This window comes from Equus asinus, chromosome 20 (assembly GCF_041296235.1).
Source record: "Equus asinus isolate D_3611 breed Donkey chromosome 20, EquAss-T2T_v2, whole genome shotgun sequence".
NCBI lineage: Eukaryota > Metazoa > Chordata > Mammalia > Perissodactyla > Equidae > Equus > Equus asinus.
The window spans coordinates 101,215,654-101,234,697 of NC_091809.1; the positions used below are offsets into that span (position 1 = coordinate 101,215,654).

Genomic DNA, 19,044 nt, shown 5'->3' on the forward strand with positions numbered 1-19,044 from the left:
CTCGATTCAGCCAGGCAGGAATACTAGTTGATAGGCAAGGTGAGGCGTTGGCCCTGTTGCGTTAAAGAAACTCAGAATTTGGAGCTTATACGTCTCACTGGAGTTGGGAGGGGGTTGGGCTGAAGGTCTGGTTTCCTTCCCCGATGACTCCCCACCAGTCTGAGGGATCCCACAGGATTTGAGTTGGAAAAATGAGCAGTCCTGGTGAAAGATAGGAAATAGAACTGGGACCTACAGCTTTCTGGACCCCAGGAAGTCATAGGCTTAATTCATCCCTGACACTGAAGTCTTCTCACTGGTCTAAATGCCAGTAATTATAGCCTCTTCTCAAGTACGCTGGGCCTCGGGTGAGCACATGTGTGTGCCAAGAAGGGCAGGCATGCCAGCAGGGGCTCACATGATCTTTATCCCCAATCTTTCTGTGAGTGACGCCTGCCCCAGGTTCCCTTCTAAGATCTGGTGGGGTCAGGTCTGCCTGCTGTGAGCCCCCCAGCCCTGGGAGTTCACGTGGGGAGCCTGGAGCTTCTGAGTCAGGCTGGGGGCTTCAGAGAAGTGGAGGGCTCGGCTTCTGGGCAGTGTGCCCACCCAGCAGGTCTCCCCAGAAGATACACTACTGGGATTATGGAAGGAGATGGTGTGTCAAGAGAGATGTGAGTCTCCATGTGGGCAGAGAGCTTTAATTAGGGCAAAATTGGAAGACAAATCACTTGGACCTGAAAGCACTTTTTGTTCATTGAACCATGAGTTGTAAGTCACAGCTCTCTGAGGGTGAGAGACGCAGGGAGTTCCAGATGTTTAGGACACAGAGAGCTAAACAAGCACTCCGCATGTTGCCGACTAATCAGATTGAGACAGACTGTCCGGTAAATCTACAAATTTGACTTTGCTCAGTCATAAGTGGTACATTTCCCATGTTGCATGAATGTAAAAGAAAAACGAGTCTCTTTCTGATACAACATCTTATTATATATTTAGAATGAAAACCTTTTCTCTTTTATAAAATAGAAAACCACACTTAGCAACTTCGATATTTGAATAGCCCAACTGATACAGAAGGTTTCATGATGATTCATAAGATGTACTTATTAATCGCTTGAAAATTCACAAAACCTAGGAAGAATTATTGGCACTTTAAAAATGTCCCCTCCCCAAGTGAGTCCTTAGTCTCATCAATACCACACAATTCCATCAGAGGTGTTGGGTTTTGAGTTGTCTATAATTCACTACTCCCCTCCGGAAATGTTTTAAGGAAAGAAAAGAAAATACTTTGAAACGATGCACAGCCTTTTTGTACGTTGACAACAGCAGTTCCAGACTCTGAGGGTGGGCTCAATGTGGCAGACAGGGGGCTGGTGACTGAACCCACCACGTCCCCTGCAGGTCCCTGACCTTGATCCTTTCCCTCAGGTGGAGTCGAGGAGGCCTCAGGGGAGCAACAAGCCTCAGCCAACAGCCTTCGAGGGAAGAGACGCAGAACCAAGGACAGACGGGATTGAGTCACGGGTTCCAGGGGACTGGAGAAGGCAGATTGGAAACTCCGGGCTGGGAGGAAAGGGTCTCTCTCCATGCGGGTTTGGGCTTCGTGAGAAGAGGACACACTCCCAACAGCATAGGAGTGCACACTCTCAGTGAAAATGTTGATCTTTCTACGGTCCTGATGATCAGCTTGTTAGGTGGAAGAAAGAGGAGGGAAGTCCTTCCTCCTGTCCTCCCACCAGCTGTGATCCATAGCCTGCTGGCTGGAGGGACGGCAGGAAGAAAAATGGCGGGAGCCACTTGACAGCTGAGCCATTTCTGATTTTATTCATTTGAAGGAGGACAGGATGGGAGTGAGTTAGGACGTTAGTCCCTGAGGATGGTGGCCCTTTGGGAGAGACAACAGGCTTAGGAGGATGAGTGGTACCTTCCCTTCCCTCTTCTGTTTTTTAGGGGGTTTTGTTGTTGAGGAAGATTGGCCCTCAGCTAACATCTGTCACCAATCGTCCTCTTTTTGCTTGAGGAAGATCGTCTCTGAACTAACATCTGTGGGAATTTTCCTCTACTTTGTATTTGGGATGCCACCACAGCATGGCTCGATGAGTGGTGTGTAGGTCCCCAACCAGGATCCAAACTGGTGAAGCTGGGGCCACTGAAGCAGAGCATGTGAACCTAACCACTATGCCACTGGGTCAGCCCCCATGGTTTGTTTTGTATATATCATCTTATCCATTTATTTATTGAAATCTTACTGATTTTATCCTCAAAGAAGCATGAGCTTTCTACATGTGTATAACCATTATTCTCCCCAAGTACAAGTATCAAATCATGAAGACATAGCTTGGATCTGATCCTTTCTCACCTCCCTCCCACAAATGTAGGCCCAACATCTGGTGTAGTGGCTGTTGCATAGAAGGCACTCAATGAATAGTTGATGAGTGAGAGAATAAATGAACATGTCATTTAGGGAATTATGAAAGCCCAGAAAACACGAACACTTCCCCAGATCTAGAAACATGGATACCATCAGATGTGCAACTTCCTAGGTTGTGTTTCACTGTGGGAAAGTGTCTTTGAACACAAGTGGGATCATATCCTATTACATTCCTTTTGCCTGAAGACACCATCTACACTTCTCCAGGTCAGTAAATGCACTTCCACAATATGAGTACATGACAGAGAAGAAGTCAGATTCGGTCTGTCTGAATCTGGAGCTTGGCTCTTAGCTTCTATGCCATGATGCCGCCAAATCCAGGTGGCTGGGTGTTAGGATCCGTGATGGGAACTCAGTGTCACAATCTCTACTGGAAAAGTATTCTGGTGTTTTGTAATGGAACTTTCTGTTAGAGACACACTAGCAATAATGGAATGTGGCAAAGTCCAGGTTTCTACAGCCAGAAGCTGAGATGGCTGTGTCTGATGGCATTCTCCCAAACCAAATCATCCAACCAGCACTTATCAGAAACCATCCCTCATATTTTCAAGGGGCATACAAGTTCCCAGAAAGGAACATTTGTTAAGTACGAAGGCAAGGAACTGGAATAGAAGGACACGGGTATTTGGGGGACCTCAGTTCTGGTCCTTGAGTGATCCATGCATAGTCTATATCAATTCTTCATCAGAAAGGAGTTTGAAGGTGGATTGTGTTTTAATGAGTAAAAGCCAGTCACTCCTAGGAGATCTGGTGTATGTGTGAGAGAAGGAGTGGCCTGTGACTCAGTGAATGACAGATTCATAGATAAACAAAGCACCTGTTTTCTGGGGAGAAAACTTGGATCCTCTTTCGGGAAATTAGAGATCTCAAGAAGTAGGAAGACCTGGCCCTTTAGGCCTCTTGCCTCCAAATTTGAATGCTGTGTGTCAGCATGAAAACTCATTTCTGATTTATAAGTTTTTGGTATTCAACATGTGTTGGAACTAAACCTTATCTACCCTCACTAACCTCTCTTTCCCCTACTCTCCTCCTTTGTCCCTCCATTGGCTCTGGAACTTCTGTTCATAGTAGACTTCAGCACCTAAGGCAGGAGGGCAGAAGGGCATCCCCGGTGTTTCCCTTTACACTCCATCTGAGCCCTGAGGGGTGATTCCACGGGCTCCCGCATACCAGCCTTCACAGCACAGCACCCACACTCAGCCCAGAGCAATCAATCATCACAGCCTGCTGTCACTAAGCAATACGCTAAACCAATGCTCCCTTTACCCCTGTGTTCCTGTCCCCACTTTCACTTCACATAAACTAATTTCTCTGTGCATCAGTCTCAACCCTCTCTACTCTCCAACTGGTCTTCCCCTGCTGCTGCCAAGGAGCCCTGAGCGAGAAGGCTCTGTGGGTCTCCCCTTTGTCTCTGCCTATTTCCTTCCTGGTTGCAAAATCCTGAAACTTCCCTTTCCCATGTTGATTCCACTTTATTATCATCTCCCCTGGGGTACACCTCCTGCCATTCCTGAACAATAGAAGGGGAAAGTGGGGTTGGTATCCTCTTTGCTCCCACTGTCATCTCCACGTTCTTTGGCTCCATGCTCTGTGAGTGTCTTCTCTTAGGTCCCTGCCACATTCCTGCCACCCTCTCTCCGGCCTCACCAATGTTATCAGCACAAGTGATTGCCACAACACGGAGAGTTTCAAAGACAGGCATTCCTGAAGTCCACTCCAAACCTGCTGAATCAGAACCTAGAAGATTCTGCCCCAGGAATCTGCATTCCTAAAACACCTGCCAGTTACATCTGAAATAGGCAATCTGATTAGTAATTATTGGGGCCAAAGCCTGTCTCTATTATGTTTATTGATACATCTCTCCACTCCTCTCCCATCTTCATGGAAAATTTCCACATTTCCCTCACAGCCCTGGTTCCAATGTACTCACTGCCAGCACTCCCAGAGACAAAATTATAGTGTTGACCTTCCAGCATCCAGAAATCTAAGATCTCGCTCTCCACAAAGCTCCGATACGCAAATATCTGGAAAAAGAATGTTCCACGTGAAAGGAATAGCTAGTGCAAGGGACCTGCATCTGGGGTATTTGAAGAACGGGGAGAAGACCACTGTGGCTGGAGCAAGGGGAGCCCGAGGAGAGAAGCAGGCAATGAGGTTGAGTGGGACAATTACAGGAGACTCTCTTAAGCCATTTGAAGGGATTTGGCTTCAATTTTGAGTGAAAGTGGGAACCTCTGCAGGGTTTTGAGCACAGAGTGACTTGATCTATCTTGTGTTTTAACAGTTTCATTGCTGTTTTGAGAAGACACCTGTTGGGGACGAGGGTGGAAACGTGGAAGGCAGTTAGGGATTCACCACAATGATCCAGATGATGGTGCGAAATAACGGGGTGCAGGGAGAGGTGGTGGTAAGCGTTTGCTTTCAGGATGTATTTTTTGACAATAAGTTCATGCATTCCAAAGAGCCTGGCATTTTACTGCATACAAACAATGTGCATGTTCATTTCTGAATGACTAACACTACACAGTGCACACCATTGTTTCAAAGCTTTTCCATTCTTCTCAACTTCCAAACTCCACCATCACACCACCTCTATCATTCTATGCAGATTACTTCTCATTCATTTGCTCATTGAATCATTCAATCAATGAAAATGACTGCGAACCTGTGATAGGTGGGACGCTGTACTAGGGGTGAGAGAGACAGCAGATTGTCCATCAATAAGCCAGACAGGGTTTACCCCTGGTACTTGTGCGCTGTGGGGCCAAACTCAGAAATGCCGACAGGTAGACAGTGATGAGTCCTGTGACAGGTGAAGGACCAGTGCTCCTGGTTTCCCTCAGTTCTCTATCCTCCATCTCAAAATCCATCATCCTCATGTTCTCTCCTTTTCTTCCTTTATGAGAGAAAGACCTGCTCCTACTACTCTCAGGGCAACCCCATTCCCAGGGGTTCTGTGGGCCCATGGACCTTGGAGTATGTGTTTTGCCCTAGTTTCACCCTCAGTCACTCTCTCTTTGTGAACTCTCTCCCTGTAGCCTATGACCTTGCCTCATCTTTAAATGAATCCTTCTCTGACCTTTGCGTGTATTAATTCACTCAACAATTCAAGAAGTATATATTGAGTGGTGATATCCAATTCCCACTTATGTCAAGTCTGGACCCTGACAAAGAATGTGGTCAGAGAAAAATACACAACCACAGTACTAGTCACACTTTAAATTTGTAACCTCGAGTGCCTTGCAATCGTACTACACTCTCCATTTGTTCACTCTGCTATTATCCTAGATGACCATTTGCACTTCTCTCCTGGACTCTCCACACCTCCTCTGCCTCTATCCTCCTCTCAGTTGATGCCTTTCCTGCCTATTTCACTGAAAAAGAGGAGCCGTCAGAAATTCACTTCCACGGGCTCCCACCGTGAAACCCACTGAGCTGCCTGCATTTATTCCCGGGTTCTCTGCTGCCTCTCCTGTTACTAGGGGCTACCTGTCCACATCACCACCTAAGACCACCCTTAGGTTTAGATCATGCACACAATAGTGACGCCTGTTGCTAGTGAGTGATCAACACATAAACGTTACGACCCACTCAAAAATTTAACTGTAAACACAGTCTCACATTATCAGGGCTTGTGTGATAGAAAGTAAAGGCTACACAGACATCCATTTTGCGAGTGTCTATGTGTGTGTGTGTTTCGTAATTCCATCATCTGTAGCTTCAGCCCATTGTTCACTACCATCTGTGTGCAGAATTTCCAGTGCCAAGTAGAAAAGACTGTCACCCAACTCCTGGAATTGGGACACAGACAAATCTTATATATGTACCTTTTCATTTATTCTGTCACCAAAATTCCTGTGTATTTTATTATGTGAAAATTTTTTTCATTCATCTTTAGCGATATTTTTAACTTTTAAGATTTGTGGTACATAATGGTTACAATATAGAAAGAAAATGTAATTTGTGTCCAACTTTCTAGAGTATTATGGTGGATTGCACACAAAACACCCACTAATGGGCTCATTAATTATTAGATAATTAGGTAATCGGTGCTTTAATTGTTTTATATTGTGTGGATCTCCTTGGTAGATTGTTAAAGAGCTGTTCCAGTGGTTCTGATAACATTTGGGAAAATTGGCTAGAAGGGATTATCATTTTTTCAATTATAAAAAATTGGTATTCAAAAATTTGCTACTCCTGACCCCAAAATATAATTGCCACCCAACACATTGTCAGGAATGGATTCGGTTTTGATAATGAGGGGTGTCACTATTTGCGTTACATCCTCATTGACCGATCAATACAACTCAACGCCACAAGGTTAGGGATTTCCCAGCCCCTGCAGGAGTGCTGGCGTGCAGGAGGATTCGGTGAGCACCTGTGGACGAACAGAGTCATGAATGAGTGCTGTCACTGACCAGACAGTGGAATAAACACCATGTATACAAAAGTGACATGACAGACATGGCTTCTGTTGTTAATTTAAAGTTAAATTGTTTCTTGGAAGAGGTTTTTTTTTTTTAGTGGTCTTATCAGGCAACTGGACCTCAGAATTGTTTGCATTCCCTGTACTTTTAACCTCCAAAGAAGCAGCCAGCTTGGCTGTCTTCACTGAGGATTTGTCACCCTGGTAACAATGTTAGGATGAATGCAACTGAAATCTTTTGTCCCAAGTGGCATAAACACATGTAAGATATCTTTGCAGTGTCGCAAGAACATCTTGGCACATCTTCTTCCATTCGCCAGATTTCTTCTTCAAATGAAGTCTGAGAGTTTGAGACTCTGTATCTATTTATATTAGAAAATAATGACAAGGGAACAGTCGACTAAACAGGCAGAGAGTTGAGAGTCAAAAAGAGTAGTACTTTCTGGCAAGTCTAAAAAATTCCAGCAAAAGGAAGGAGGAAGAAGGAACGTCACTAGGTCTCGGGCAGAGAAGCAGCCTTTCTCTTTGATCTGCCCTCAGACACCTTGGAGCAACGTCGACTTGTCTGGGCTGAGCTACAGCCTCCAAAATTCTCTTTCTAGGTTTCTGGTTAGGAAGAGGCACCAGCATATTTTTGCTGAAGAGTTGGGTGCTCAGCTCATTTCTATAAAGGACTCAGCTCGCTGGGCTGACCCTACTGATGTTTTTGACTCACAGTGACAATGGGGCAGACAGTGACCACCCTGGAAAATATAGGTGACAAAGGGCTCACCCCACGTTCCCCTGACTGGGAGCCTGGCAGGTCTCCCGTTGGGCTGCCATTTTCCCATTACAGACGTTACCTCCCTCTGTCCTAGTACAGGTTTATAGAGTTTCCACGTTAGTTCCTTGCACCAAAACACTCCCACTCCCACTGTGAGGTGTCTCCAGCATTTGGGGGTAGAGGGGGAAGCAAGAAGTCCCGACACAAATGCCCCAACCTCAGGCACAGGTTAGATGATGCACTTCCTCATTGGCAGAGCAGCCGAGCATGCTTTTCTGAGCCTTGGAGCTGAAAGCTGAGCCACGCAGGCAGAGCGGTGGAAGGAGCACCCAGGAGACTGGGTGGGCCGCCTGTCAGTTTTGAAGCTCAGGGCTTTAGACAGGAGCTGAGAGGAATTACGTTCTGACACATCTGCTGCCGGCCCAGCAGGGACCATCTGAGGAAGTGTCCAGTGGAGCAAAGTCCTGGCGGGAGGAGCCGTCCTCTAACCCCACACTTTCCAGCAGCCCAGGTGACCATCCTGGGGCTCCACAGCCTTCCTCTCCCCTTCCCCACATGGCCCCCCTCAAACCCCACAACTCTGACAGCAGAGCCATCCTCTGGGCCCGACGGCCACCAAGGCCCAGCAGCCTGCCTTGCTCCCTCAGGGTTGCACAATCCGGGAAATGACCTGTGCATGGAGACAACTGCTGGTGTCCGGTAAGTGTGCCTTTGCAGCTTTCTAGGGGAAGTGACCTGGAGGGACTTTAACCCAGGCAGCGAGTCTTTCTTTTCTTGCCTCCTGTGACCCCAGCAGGGAAGGCTGAGTATAAAAAGCAGCCACCTCTCCCCAGAGGCAGGGACCGGCAGCCCTGCTCACTGGAAGTCAGGTGAGGGACCACTCCAAAGAGGGATCTGTTTAAAAGACTTACTCTGCTTTCTCTTTCCCAGAAAGATTGTTATTGCCTCCAAAAACAATTATTCTGTTTTGGGTTTGTCCTGTGGGAGGTCTGGGCTGGCACTGTGCAAATGGGACATGGTTTTTGATTAGTAATACGGGGCTGTCTGGAGGGACAATTTGGTCCTAACTGCCCTCTCCTCCATCAAGGCCGCCCTGGTGACCCCGGAGAGTCTTGGGTTCAGGGGTGATGGGTTCAGAACTGAGGGCTGTGGCTCTGCGTGAGGTCCTCCTGCAGTGTTTGCTCGAGGATCCACTAAGAGTCTACCGAGAACAGTGGGAAATCCAGCGAGGCTCCCTTTGACACACACGCCCGAGGGTGTGTGCCCGTCTTGTCCGAGTCTCCCTGACTCTCTCCATTCATTGCAGCACCATGAAGCTGTTCACAGGCCTCATCTTCTGCTCCTTGGTCCTGGGAGCCAGCGGCTTGTTATCGTTCCTTGGAGAGGCTGCTCGAGGTAAGGCTGATGGAGGGGGTGGCATCCCCGGCCACTAGGATCCACCTGAGCACTCTCAAGGGTGGAGCTGCTGTCCTAGGCTGTGTTGTCCTAGGTGCTGCATGTGCCAGGGGTTTGGGGAGCTTTTCCTCAAACGGATTGAAAACCACAGGATTTATTTCAATCAGTGACTAGAGAAAGAACAATGATGGTTCCCACCGAAAGGTAGGTTTGAATGGAAGACACAAAAGAAGTCCTGAAGCCGGATAAAGTTTCCTCAGACGAAGTTGCATAAAACTGATTAAGCTCTCCATCTTTTCTTCTTCTCTTTCCTGCGTCCTCCCTCTGCCCTCCGGCCCCTTCTCCCTCCCTCCCTCCCTCCCTCCCTTTCTTCTCTCCATTTCCTAACTGGATAGTTTAGAGAGTCCTTCACTCAGCTCTTGCTGATGGTTCCTGTTGTCAGTGACGCTGTCCCTGGTTTAGTCGGCTTCCTACCCTTTTCTACGCTGTTAACTGGTAAAAAAAAAAGAGAGAATAATAACATACATGAAGCCTCAGCTGGGAACTGAGAGCATTCATGCAATTAGGGGGATCATCTATCCTGGTTTGCTCTGGCCGGAGGGGTTTTCCGACACTCACTCAGTGCTAACTGGGATGGTTCTAGGCAAACAGGGGCAGTTGTGGTCAAGCTGTGGCAGCTGATCACCTACATTAACTGCAGAATACCTCCAAATGCGTCTTCCCCCCACTTCGAAGGGGGGAAACTGAGGCTCAGAGCAGCTGAGTCCATTGCCCAGGGACTGTCCACCAGTCAGCAGGTGGCAGAGCAGAGGTCTGAACACAGGTGTGCATGAGGCCAGAGCTCTTCCCAGGTAAATGGTGTGGGTACCACTTCCTAGGGCTCAGGGCGTACCAACCAGCGGCAGGCTGGAGTCCCCTGGAAGCCTTAAAACTACTGAGGCCTCAGTGCCACCCCCAGAGTGTGAGGCATTGACCTGGGGTGTGATCCCATCAGACTTCCAATATCCCCAGGTGATTAGAAAGTGCAGCCGAGCCTGAGAAAAGAACCACTGCTCCAGCGCTGCTTTCCTCAGCACCTACATCAGCAGGACAGTCTATCGAGAAGGTTTTCAGGATGCCATTTAGGCCCCTAGCGCTCCCAGGGACTCGAGTCACAATTATGTGCATTCTGTCTGCAAGTTCATTTTCCTTAGGTGTCAGGACAGAAGTGCTGTATGTCTGCAGCCTTCCCCAAGTCTGTCTTCATGGCACCACCTCACCCACCCACGTCCCCTGGCTAGTCTCATATATCCTTCATTCTGTAGCAGTGGTTCTTGACCAAGGGCAGTCTTGTGCTCTGGGACATTTGGCAATGTGTGGAACATTTTGGTTGTCACCTGGGGAGCGTGCTGCTGCTCTAGGGTGTAGAGGGCAGGGACGGTGCTCAACATCTCCCAGTGGTCAGGACAGCCCTGCTCAACAGACACGTGTCTGACTCGCGGTTTCAATAGTGCTGAAGTGGAGAAATCCTGTTCCATAACCATGCCTCCCTTCCCTACCTTAAACATAAGACGTGGACCTCAAGGGAGATGGAGCACACAGACAGCATCACGAGGGTCCGACCACCCAACAGCACGGCTGTGCCCACCTCACTGACTCTCATTAGAGTGCCCTGGAGACGCCAACTGGGATTAGCAATGTGCTCCTCATCCTATGGAATCCAAGGTGCTATGACCTCAGGCAGAAATGGAGACACTGGAAGATTCTGCATTCAAGATTCTTCTCTAAGGGATGTCACAGTCTTTCTGTTCACCCTGTGTCCCTTTGGCCGTGTCCTTTCCTTTCCAGGGACTTGGGACATGCTAAGAGCTTACCAGGACATGAGAGAAGCCAATTACATAGGTGCAGACAAATACTTCCACGCCCGCGGGAACTATGATGCTGCAAAGAGGGGCCCTGGGGGCGCCTGGGCTGCTAAAGTCATCAGGTGACTCAGGGCTTGAGGGTGCAGGGGTGGCTGCGCAGAGCTGGGCTGCCTTTGGGGATCAGGAGGGGCAGGCACGGGTGAGGGGTCTTGCGGGAGATATGATCTCCTCCTTGCGAGCATCCTGTCCAACATCTCCATTTGTGCCCAGTGCCAGCAGAGCCAGAGTGTGGCTGGTAAACACATGTGACCCCTGCTCCCAAAAGAGAAAGTGAGCTCCAAGGAGTGATTCCCAACGCTGCCCTCTGGGTGCTGTTCATCTAGCTCAGGGGATCAGTGAGGCTGGGTGGGCTGTGCCGGGGCAGGCTCAGTGTATGAGTCCCTCTCTCCTTGGCTCCTCTCAGAGCCATCCCTGGGAAAGAGGAGACACAGGGAGAGTTGGGCTGTTGCTCCTCAGCCCCGGATTAATCTCCTGCCTGTTCTCCTCCATCAGCGATGCCAGAGAGAATGTTCAGAGATTCACAGACCGTTTCAGTTTTGGAGGCAGTGGCCGTGGAGCAGAGGACTCGAGAGCCGACCAGGCTGCCAATGAATGGGGCCGGAGCGGCAGAGACCCCAATCACTTCAGACCTCATGGCCTGCCTGACAAGTACTGAGCTTCCTCTGCACTCTGCTCTCAGGAGACGGGCTGTGAGCACCCTGAGGGCAGGGACACCCAGTTATTGAGGTCTATGGCCACAGAAGCCAGTGGGGGGTCACAGAATTACTGTCTAATAAATGCTTAAGAGATTGAATTTGTTGAAACCGTGTGCTATTCTTTGGTCTAAGGACTGCCCGTTTGTTCCCAGGGGGTAATGGAAGGACACTGAGGTGAAGGGTGACCCTGTGCCCGTGTGTGTGGGTCCAGGGGAGACAGTCTCAGCATCACACAGGACAGACATCCTGCAGGACCCTCCCCTCATCAGCCCCGCTCCCCTCTCCAGGCCCCTCTGGTTACATTGGTGCTATTTCCTGGCCTGTCTGTGTCCAGGACTCCTCAGTCCCTGTCAATTATGTCTTGTCACCTTGTCTGCCCCCAGGGCCGACTCCCTTTAATTGTATTCCTCAGTGGTCTCTGTCTGGGGACAGGAGGCACAGCCACGGAAGGTGTGGACTGTGGAATCCTGCTCCTGCAACTCACACCTTGGTCTTCTGCTCATTCCCCAGCAACACCTACAAATCCAATTATTAACCAATTTCTATCCGTGCCATCCACGAAATGCCTCAGAGCAGTTTCCCGGCAGTCTATCTTCATCACCTTATTTCAAGCCTAAATGAAGATGTAACGCCGCCTCACTTGTGAATGTTTCCTCATATCTCCTTCACCTTAACTAGCTCAAAACTGGGGCATTGGTAGTGAAGAGAGAGCAGGATAGAGGAGACCCCCTTTAAGTGTCAGGGTCCAGTCATGAGACACAAACCAGGCAGGAATTTGAAAAGGAAAATTTTAATACAGGAATTTCTAGCTGTTAACAGGATCAACTAGTAAGAAGTAAAGAATACAAGAAGGGATAGATTCGAGAAAGGGCTCCCCACAAGGGTGAGGGGTAGACTTCTTGCTAAGTCTGTAGCCCATTGGGAGGCTGATACAGATTGCTGGGTGCCACGAGCCAAAGCCGGCAAACAAGAGCTCCCCCTCTGAGGTGCCCATGAACCCGGGCAGGAAGCCGCCCGGGTGAGCAGTTGAACTCCCTACTAATGCAGCCGGGTCCCTGGAGCTCCCTGGAGAATCGCCCACACGGGGGTTGGAGGAAGAATGCTGCTGAACCCCCTGGAAGCCAGTCATGGAATAGGCAGGTCCGTGGCCTGAATTGTGTCCCCCAAAAAGTATGTTGAAGCCCAAAAGTGCAGTGTGGCTGCATTTGCATTAAGGAAGTAATTAAGGTTAAGTGAGGTCATAGGAGGGGGCTCCTTGTCTGATAGGATCAGTGTCCTTTAAGAGGAGCTGACCAGATAGCTCACGCTCTCTCTACCATGAGACTACACAGCAAGAAGGTGGGTGTCTGCAAGACAGGAACAGAGTCCTCATTAAGTACTCAATTGAAGGCACCTTGATCTTGGACTTCCCAGCCTCTAGAACTGTTGAGGCCGGTACCTGAGGGTCACTGCAAATATTCAACAAGATTACCTTTGATCTTGTTATGAAAAGATGTTAATCTGGTCAATTTGCTGTTTTCTCGTTTAACCTGTCAGGTGATTGAGTGGTCATAAGGATTTCTGAGCTTGTTTTGCTGAAGAAAAAGAATGCCTTTGAGAGAGTTACAGGTGACCCCTTTGTTTCTCCTAAACTCCTCCTACCAGGCCCTTTAGTCCATAAAACTCCCTGCTTCTTCTCTTGTGAAGGCGGATTTGAGAGAACTATCCTCTCACCTGGTTTCGGCTAATTTGAATAAACTGTTCTCCATCCCAAGCATGATTTCACAGCGATTGGCTTACTGCACATCAGGCACACAAATTTGCAATGAAGAAGCTTGGTATCGATTTTGGCAAAGTTGGCAGGTGTTTTGTTCCCATGGCTGGACCACCCCTGTGAGGGTTCATGTGGTCAGTTGTCCCCCAGTAGCTGCCTGTGCATCTTTGCCCAGGGGACTTCCCCTGCCACTCTCCCCTTCCTGCTAGTGTCAGCTACCCTCAGCCCAAGACTGGCTTGGAGTGGAGACATGCAGTGGACTTCAGTCTACTTTTGGTTTTGCATTTGTTGGGAGTTGGGTTTTGTCCTTGTGTGGATGCGTTAGTCTTGTATGTGAGTACTTTCAGTTTTGCTTTTGCTGTGTGAGTCACTATGATCTGCACAGTCATCAATTCTCCTTCTCTCCCTTTGCATTTTGTCTGATTGGAAAGGGAAGCCCTTCCTTTGGGAGAGATCTAGGGGATTGTTTGACTCCACTTTCTGTTTTTGTCCTCAAGGAGTTGGTTTTGCGTTTGCCAGGTATGTCGCCATGACATGCATGGTCATGAGTTTCCTATCTCTCCATTTGCATTTTGTGTGATGGAAAGGATGGTCCCTGTTTTGGAAGAGAGCTAAAGCATTGCTAGTCCTCATCTTTTGTTTTCCTCTTGCAGGAGTCAGAGTTTGTCTTTGTAGTGGTGTGTTTTTCTTGTGTGTGAGTCAGCTATGGGAACACTGATTCAATCCCCATCCGTAGAGCCCTGGGCTGCATTCTCCAAAATTGGATGACTTTTAGCTAAGAGCCCATGAAAAAAGAAAAACATCATATTCTTTTATAAGATCATGTGGTCACAGTATTCACTAAGGACCTTTAAATTGGAAAAATTTTTAGACAGCTCTTGTCATAATTGTTTTATTGGTACATATTAAAAAAACAAATTAGGGGCCAGCCCCAGGGACGAGTGGTTAAGTTCTCGTGCTCTGCTGCGGCGGCCCAGGGTTCGGATCCTGGGTGCACACACGGCACTGCTTGTTAAGTCACATTGAGGCGGCGTCCCACATGCCACAACCAGAAGGACCCACAACTAAGATATACAACTATGTACGGGGGGTTTGGGGAGATAAAGCAGAAAAAGAAACAAATTAAAAAGGAAATACAGAAAAAAAATGACTAGCCTTAAGAATCTGACTCAGGTACAATTAAACTGAAAAATGAAAAAGTTTAGGGTTGATAAGATTATAAAGGTTGGAATATTTGAGCTAATTTTATCTAAAGACGTTATATCAACTTTGCCTGAGCTTGTTTTGGAAATGGACATTATGTCTGGCTGGGAATGCTTCCTCTACCTAATATTATAAGACTGACACTTGCTGATGGAGTCCTGATGAAGGCTGTGATTAGAGGTATAAGAGTCGGTGGAATTAAGTGATTATATCTCTTTTGCATGATTTATTATAAATTGTATTGTGGAGATAGACATCCTGTCCCACTGGAGGAAATGTTCTCCCAGTATTGATTTTGTAAAACAAGATAAAAATCTGCCCTTCAGACAGTGTTAGTTAAACACGCTAAAGGAAGTCAACAGGGTTGCCTGAACCCATACCATGTGACATATTTTCTATCTCCAGATGGCTATGGCCAAAATGAAGAGCTCTATTTAGTTGGCTTAATGCAATGGAAACTAATCCAAACGTCTTTCAAATTAACATGATATGGAATAATCTTTGGTAAATGAAAGCTTCTTTAAGTTTGTTGGTTTGATTGAAATAGGCATGTCCTCAAAGTTATCAGAAAGTAGGATGTATGTTTTCAGTAAAGAAAGTATAAGAGAAATAAAGATATTTTTGTTCATTAAAAAAAGGTTGTGGAAGGTTTATGGAAGAAAACCTCTGAGAAAAGAATTTTATACTTGGTCAAGTTGGCTAACATTAAAATGAATCAATGAAGCGAATGAATTTTGATATGAAAAATAAGCTGGTGGGGCTGGCCCCGTGGCCGAGTGGTTAAGTTCGCGCGCTCCGCTGCAGGCGGCCCAGTGTTTCGTTGGTTCGAATCCTGGGCGCGGACATGGCACTGCTCATCGGACCACGCTGAGGCAGCGTCCCACATGCCACAACTAGAAGAACCCACAACGAAGAATACACAACTATGTACCGGGGGGCTTTGGGGAGAAAAAGGAAAACAATAAAATCTTTAAAAAAAAAAAAAAAAAAGAAAAATAAGCTGGTACAAAATTAGAATTTGTTATTTCCCTCTCTTATAAGCATAATTTTCTTAAACTTTTAGTCCACTCTTAATAAAGGGATTATGGAACTTTTTTCTCTTTTTTTTTTTTGTGAGAAAGATTGGCCCTCAGGTAACATCTATTGCCAATCTTCCTCTTTATTTTTTTGCCTGGGGAAGATGGTCCCTGAGCTAACCTCCATGCCAATCTTCCTCTACTTTGTATGTGGGATGCCCCACAGCATGGTGTGTAGGTCTACACCTGGGATCCAAATCAGTGAACCCCAGGCCACCAAAGTACAGCATACAAACTTAACCATTACACCACCAGGCTGGCCCCAAGATTTTTCTTTGAGTGGTCTACCACAAGGGTACAGATTTTATGTTTTACCAACATAAATGTCCTGTATTGTTTTTAACAGGTCTTTAATCATAGGTGCTAATGTTTTTTCTTACAGCTATTTAATTTTCTGCATTTGCCTAAAAGTCTTTAATTGTCACCATGGATAAATGGATGACTAAGCATTGTTTCATAGAGACCTATGAAATCGTGTTGGTAAAGGTTATTGATATATGTGTTTTAAAATTACATAACATTCCTAAAATTCTGATGTGTCTCATCAACAGTCATAATTTGAGTTCTGCCTTTGCAAATACATTTCATCTTCAGAGAGATTCATGGAAAAGACTCCTACACTTACTCTAGAATACTGCTTTCTGATAAACTTTCAGATAATAAAACTGAACTGTGTAAGAAATTACAGGATTCTAATGAAAAACTGATGACTTCATGAAACTGCTAAAAAAGTCAATAGTTCATTACATGGGACTAAATGAACTGATGAGGAGGAATATAATTGTATGACATTTCATTGGCAGTATTGCTGATTTTTTAATGTTTTGCTTTTTCAGACTTAGGAAAATCTTTTCCTCCTTTCTCTTAAGGTAACTGTGACTTATAGAAGTTTGGTAAATTATGCTTTTGTAAGCAGAATTGAAACATTTATCTTTTTCTCCCTGCCTGATCCCTCCAGAATTTAGAAACTCTTAGTGACTTATTCAAATATTCTTATTTTCATGGCAATTTAGTTATTTGTATAAGTTCAATAAGAATCTGTTGTCCGAATAACAAGACAAAATTGGAAACACTGGTTATATTACCAAAGCATTGACTGGAATGTCATATTTGAAAGAAACATGCAGACTCAGATATGACACACAGCTAAGGAACAAAGATTGACTTTATGATGTAAAGCCACTTGGAAATATTGGCCTGATACCTTGCTTGCATAGTTCCCAGCAACCTTACCAGGTGAGTAAAGAAGGTCACTTCTCTGGCAGGCAAATAACCTCAGGATATTTTGGGGAACTGCAAGATAAGAGAGGAATTGATCCAAATCTATAGGTATTGCAGAGAAAGTCTGATGACAAGTACTTGGCAAGGCCTGGCTTGGCCTTGAGAGATCTTTAAGTTCAATCTGAGATTCCGTATAGAAAGTTCCAGCAAAGCAGATTTAAAAGAGTCTATATGATCAATTGCTATTTTTCCTGTACTTATGAAAATAATTGGGCCAAGCCAACCAATTAGACTTAATTTGGCTATCTTTGGTAAAAATTAGTCATTTTAGAGAGAAAAATTATGTTTCAGTAGAAACTATAATACAGACTTGTGGATATTAGACTCTACTTTTGTAAATTGTCCTTAACATTTTTGTTTTCTCTCTGTAAACTGGCTGTTATGCTTCCTTGTTGACTTTGACCCCCAAGCCTGGAAGGACAACTGGATTATTAGAATTTCTCAGATGTTAGCAAGGGCAAGTTATCTTTCTAGAAGTTGCATATATCATCCCAAACCTTATTCAGTGCATGACCATGAGGATGCCTTGATAATTCCAGTTTATAATGTCTAGAATAATTTTCAGGACGGTTCTCTTGGATTCCCTAAGGGATTATATCTATTTTTCAGGCACTACTAAAATTTGGGGCTCTTGCTACTTCTTATCCTTCTGGCTGGATGTCTGATGATAAAATGTGCTTTTAGATGTTGTACTAAAACTATTGAACAAGGTGCAAAAATTCTAATGATGCTAAATGCAAAAAGTCACCCAGTACTTGACAGTATTTTCAATCTCAGGTTGAAAATTTTCATTCCTCAGTTTGCTTATCTTGGTTCCCTTTCAGCAGTAAGTAGCCAGAATGATTGGCCCCCTGCTTCCTGCAATAATGAGAAAGGGAAAAAAGACAGTGAGATTGAAGTCAAGTACCTGAGGGTTGCTCTAAATATTCAATAAGACTACCTTTTCACTTTGTTATGAAAAGAAGTTAATCTTGTCAATTTGCTGTTTTATGTTCACCCTGAGGGTTGACTCAAGGGTCTCAAGGATTAACGAGCTTGAGAGAAAGAACAGTCATTAGGTCATGCCTGAGAGAACCTACTCAACAGAATCACAGATATAAAATAATTAATACATGAAAGTAGTGAGAAATATCCTATAGAACAAAGCACATAAAGAATAATTAAAACCATCCATCTTAGTTTTTCTTTTTCTAAGTGAGTTTGTTTAAAGAAATCCTTGGCATGTGAGCCTCGGCAGGTCACAATAAATATTTACTGAGCAACACAGGCACTTCTTCCACCTCTTCCTGGATTAGATGTGGGTTTTTTTTCTGCTTCATCTTCCCAAACCCCCCTGTACATAGTTGTATATCTTAGTTGCAGGTCCTTCTAGTTGTGGGATGTGGGACGCCACCTCAGCGTAGCCTGAGAAGCGGTGCCATGTTCGCGCCCAGGATCCGAACCCTGGGCCGCCGCAGTGGAGCACATGAACTTAACCACTAGGCCATGGAGCCGGCCCCCATTTTTTTTTTTGAGCATCTATTTTTCCACTAATCTTCTTTTTAAACTCTTTTCACTGAGATATAACAGTAAACTGAGATACAGTAAACTGTACAGTTTGATGAAATTCTATGTATATAAACACCCATGCTACCACTATCAGACCAAGATGTATCATATTTCCAGCACCCCAGAAGGATACCTTGTGTCCTCTCCCAGTTAACGTTCCCCACCAAAGGTAACCCCTGTTCTGACCTCTATCTCTATAGACTAGTTTTCTTGCTTTTGATCTTCAAATAAAAGAAGTCATACATCATGCACTCTTTTGTATCTTGCTTTCTTCCACGCGACATTATGTCTCTCCACTCACACTGCTCAGCTCTTATGTCTATAAGATTCAGCAGTGTTGTTGCTTATATCAATAGTTTGTTCTTTTTCATTGATGTATAGTATCCCATTATATGAACATATAGCCATGCACTGCATAACGATGTTTTGGTCAATGACAAACCACATATGGGAATGGTCCCATAAGATTAGTATCATCTAGCCTAGGTGTGTCGCAGGATATACTGTGTAGGTTTGTGTAAGTACACTCTATGACATTTGCACAATCACAGAATCACCTAACAAGGCAGTTTTCAGAATATATCCCCATC

General features: G+C 45.7%; 1 protein-coding gene across 1 annotated transcript; it reads left to right on the forward strand.

Annotated features, from left to right (window-relative positions):
• The first annotated feature begins 8,400 nt into the window (after nucleotides 1-8,400).
• Nucleotides 8,401-11,691, forward strand: LOC123279012 (serum amyloid A protein-like). The gene is made up of 4 exons (XM_044753295.2): nucleotides 8,401-8,468; nucleotides 8,906-8,994; nucleotides 10,822-10,960; nucleotides 11,391-11,691. Exons 2-4 carry the CDS (start codon nucleotides 8,910-8,912, stop codon nucleotides 11,551-11,553), a joined length of 387 nt encoding a protein of 128 aa, XP_044609230.1. The 5' UTR covers nucleotides 8,401-8,468; nucleotides 8,906-8,909; the 3' UTR covers nucleotides 11,554-11,691.
• Nucleotides 11,692-19,044: the final 7,353 nt, after the last annotated feature.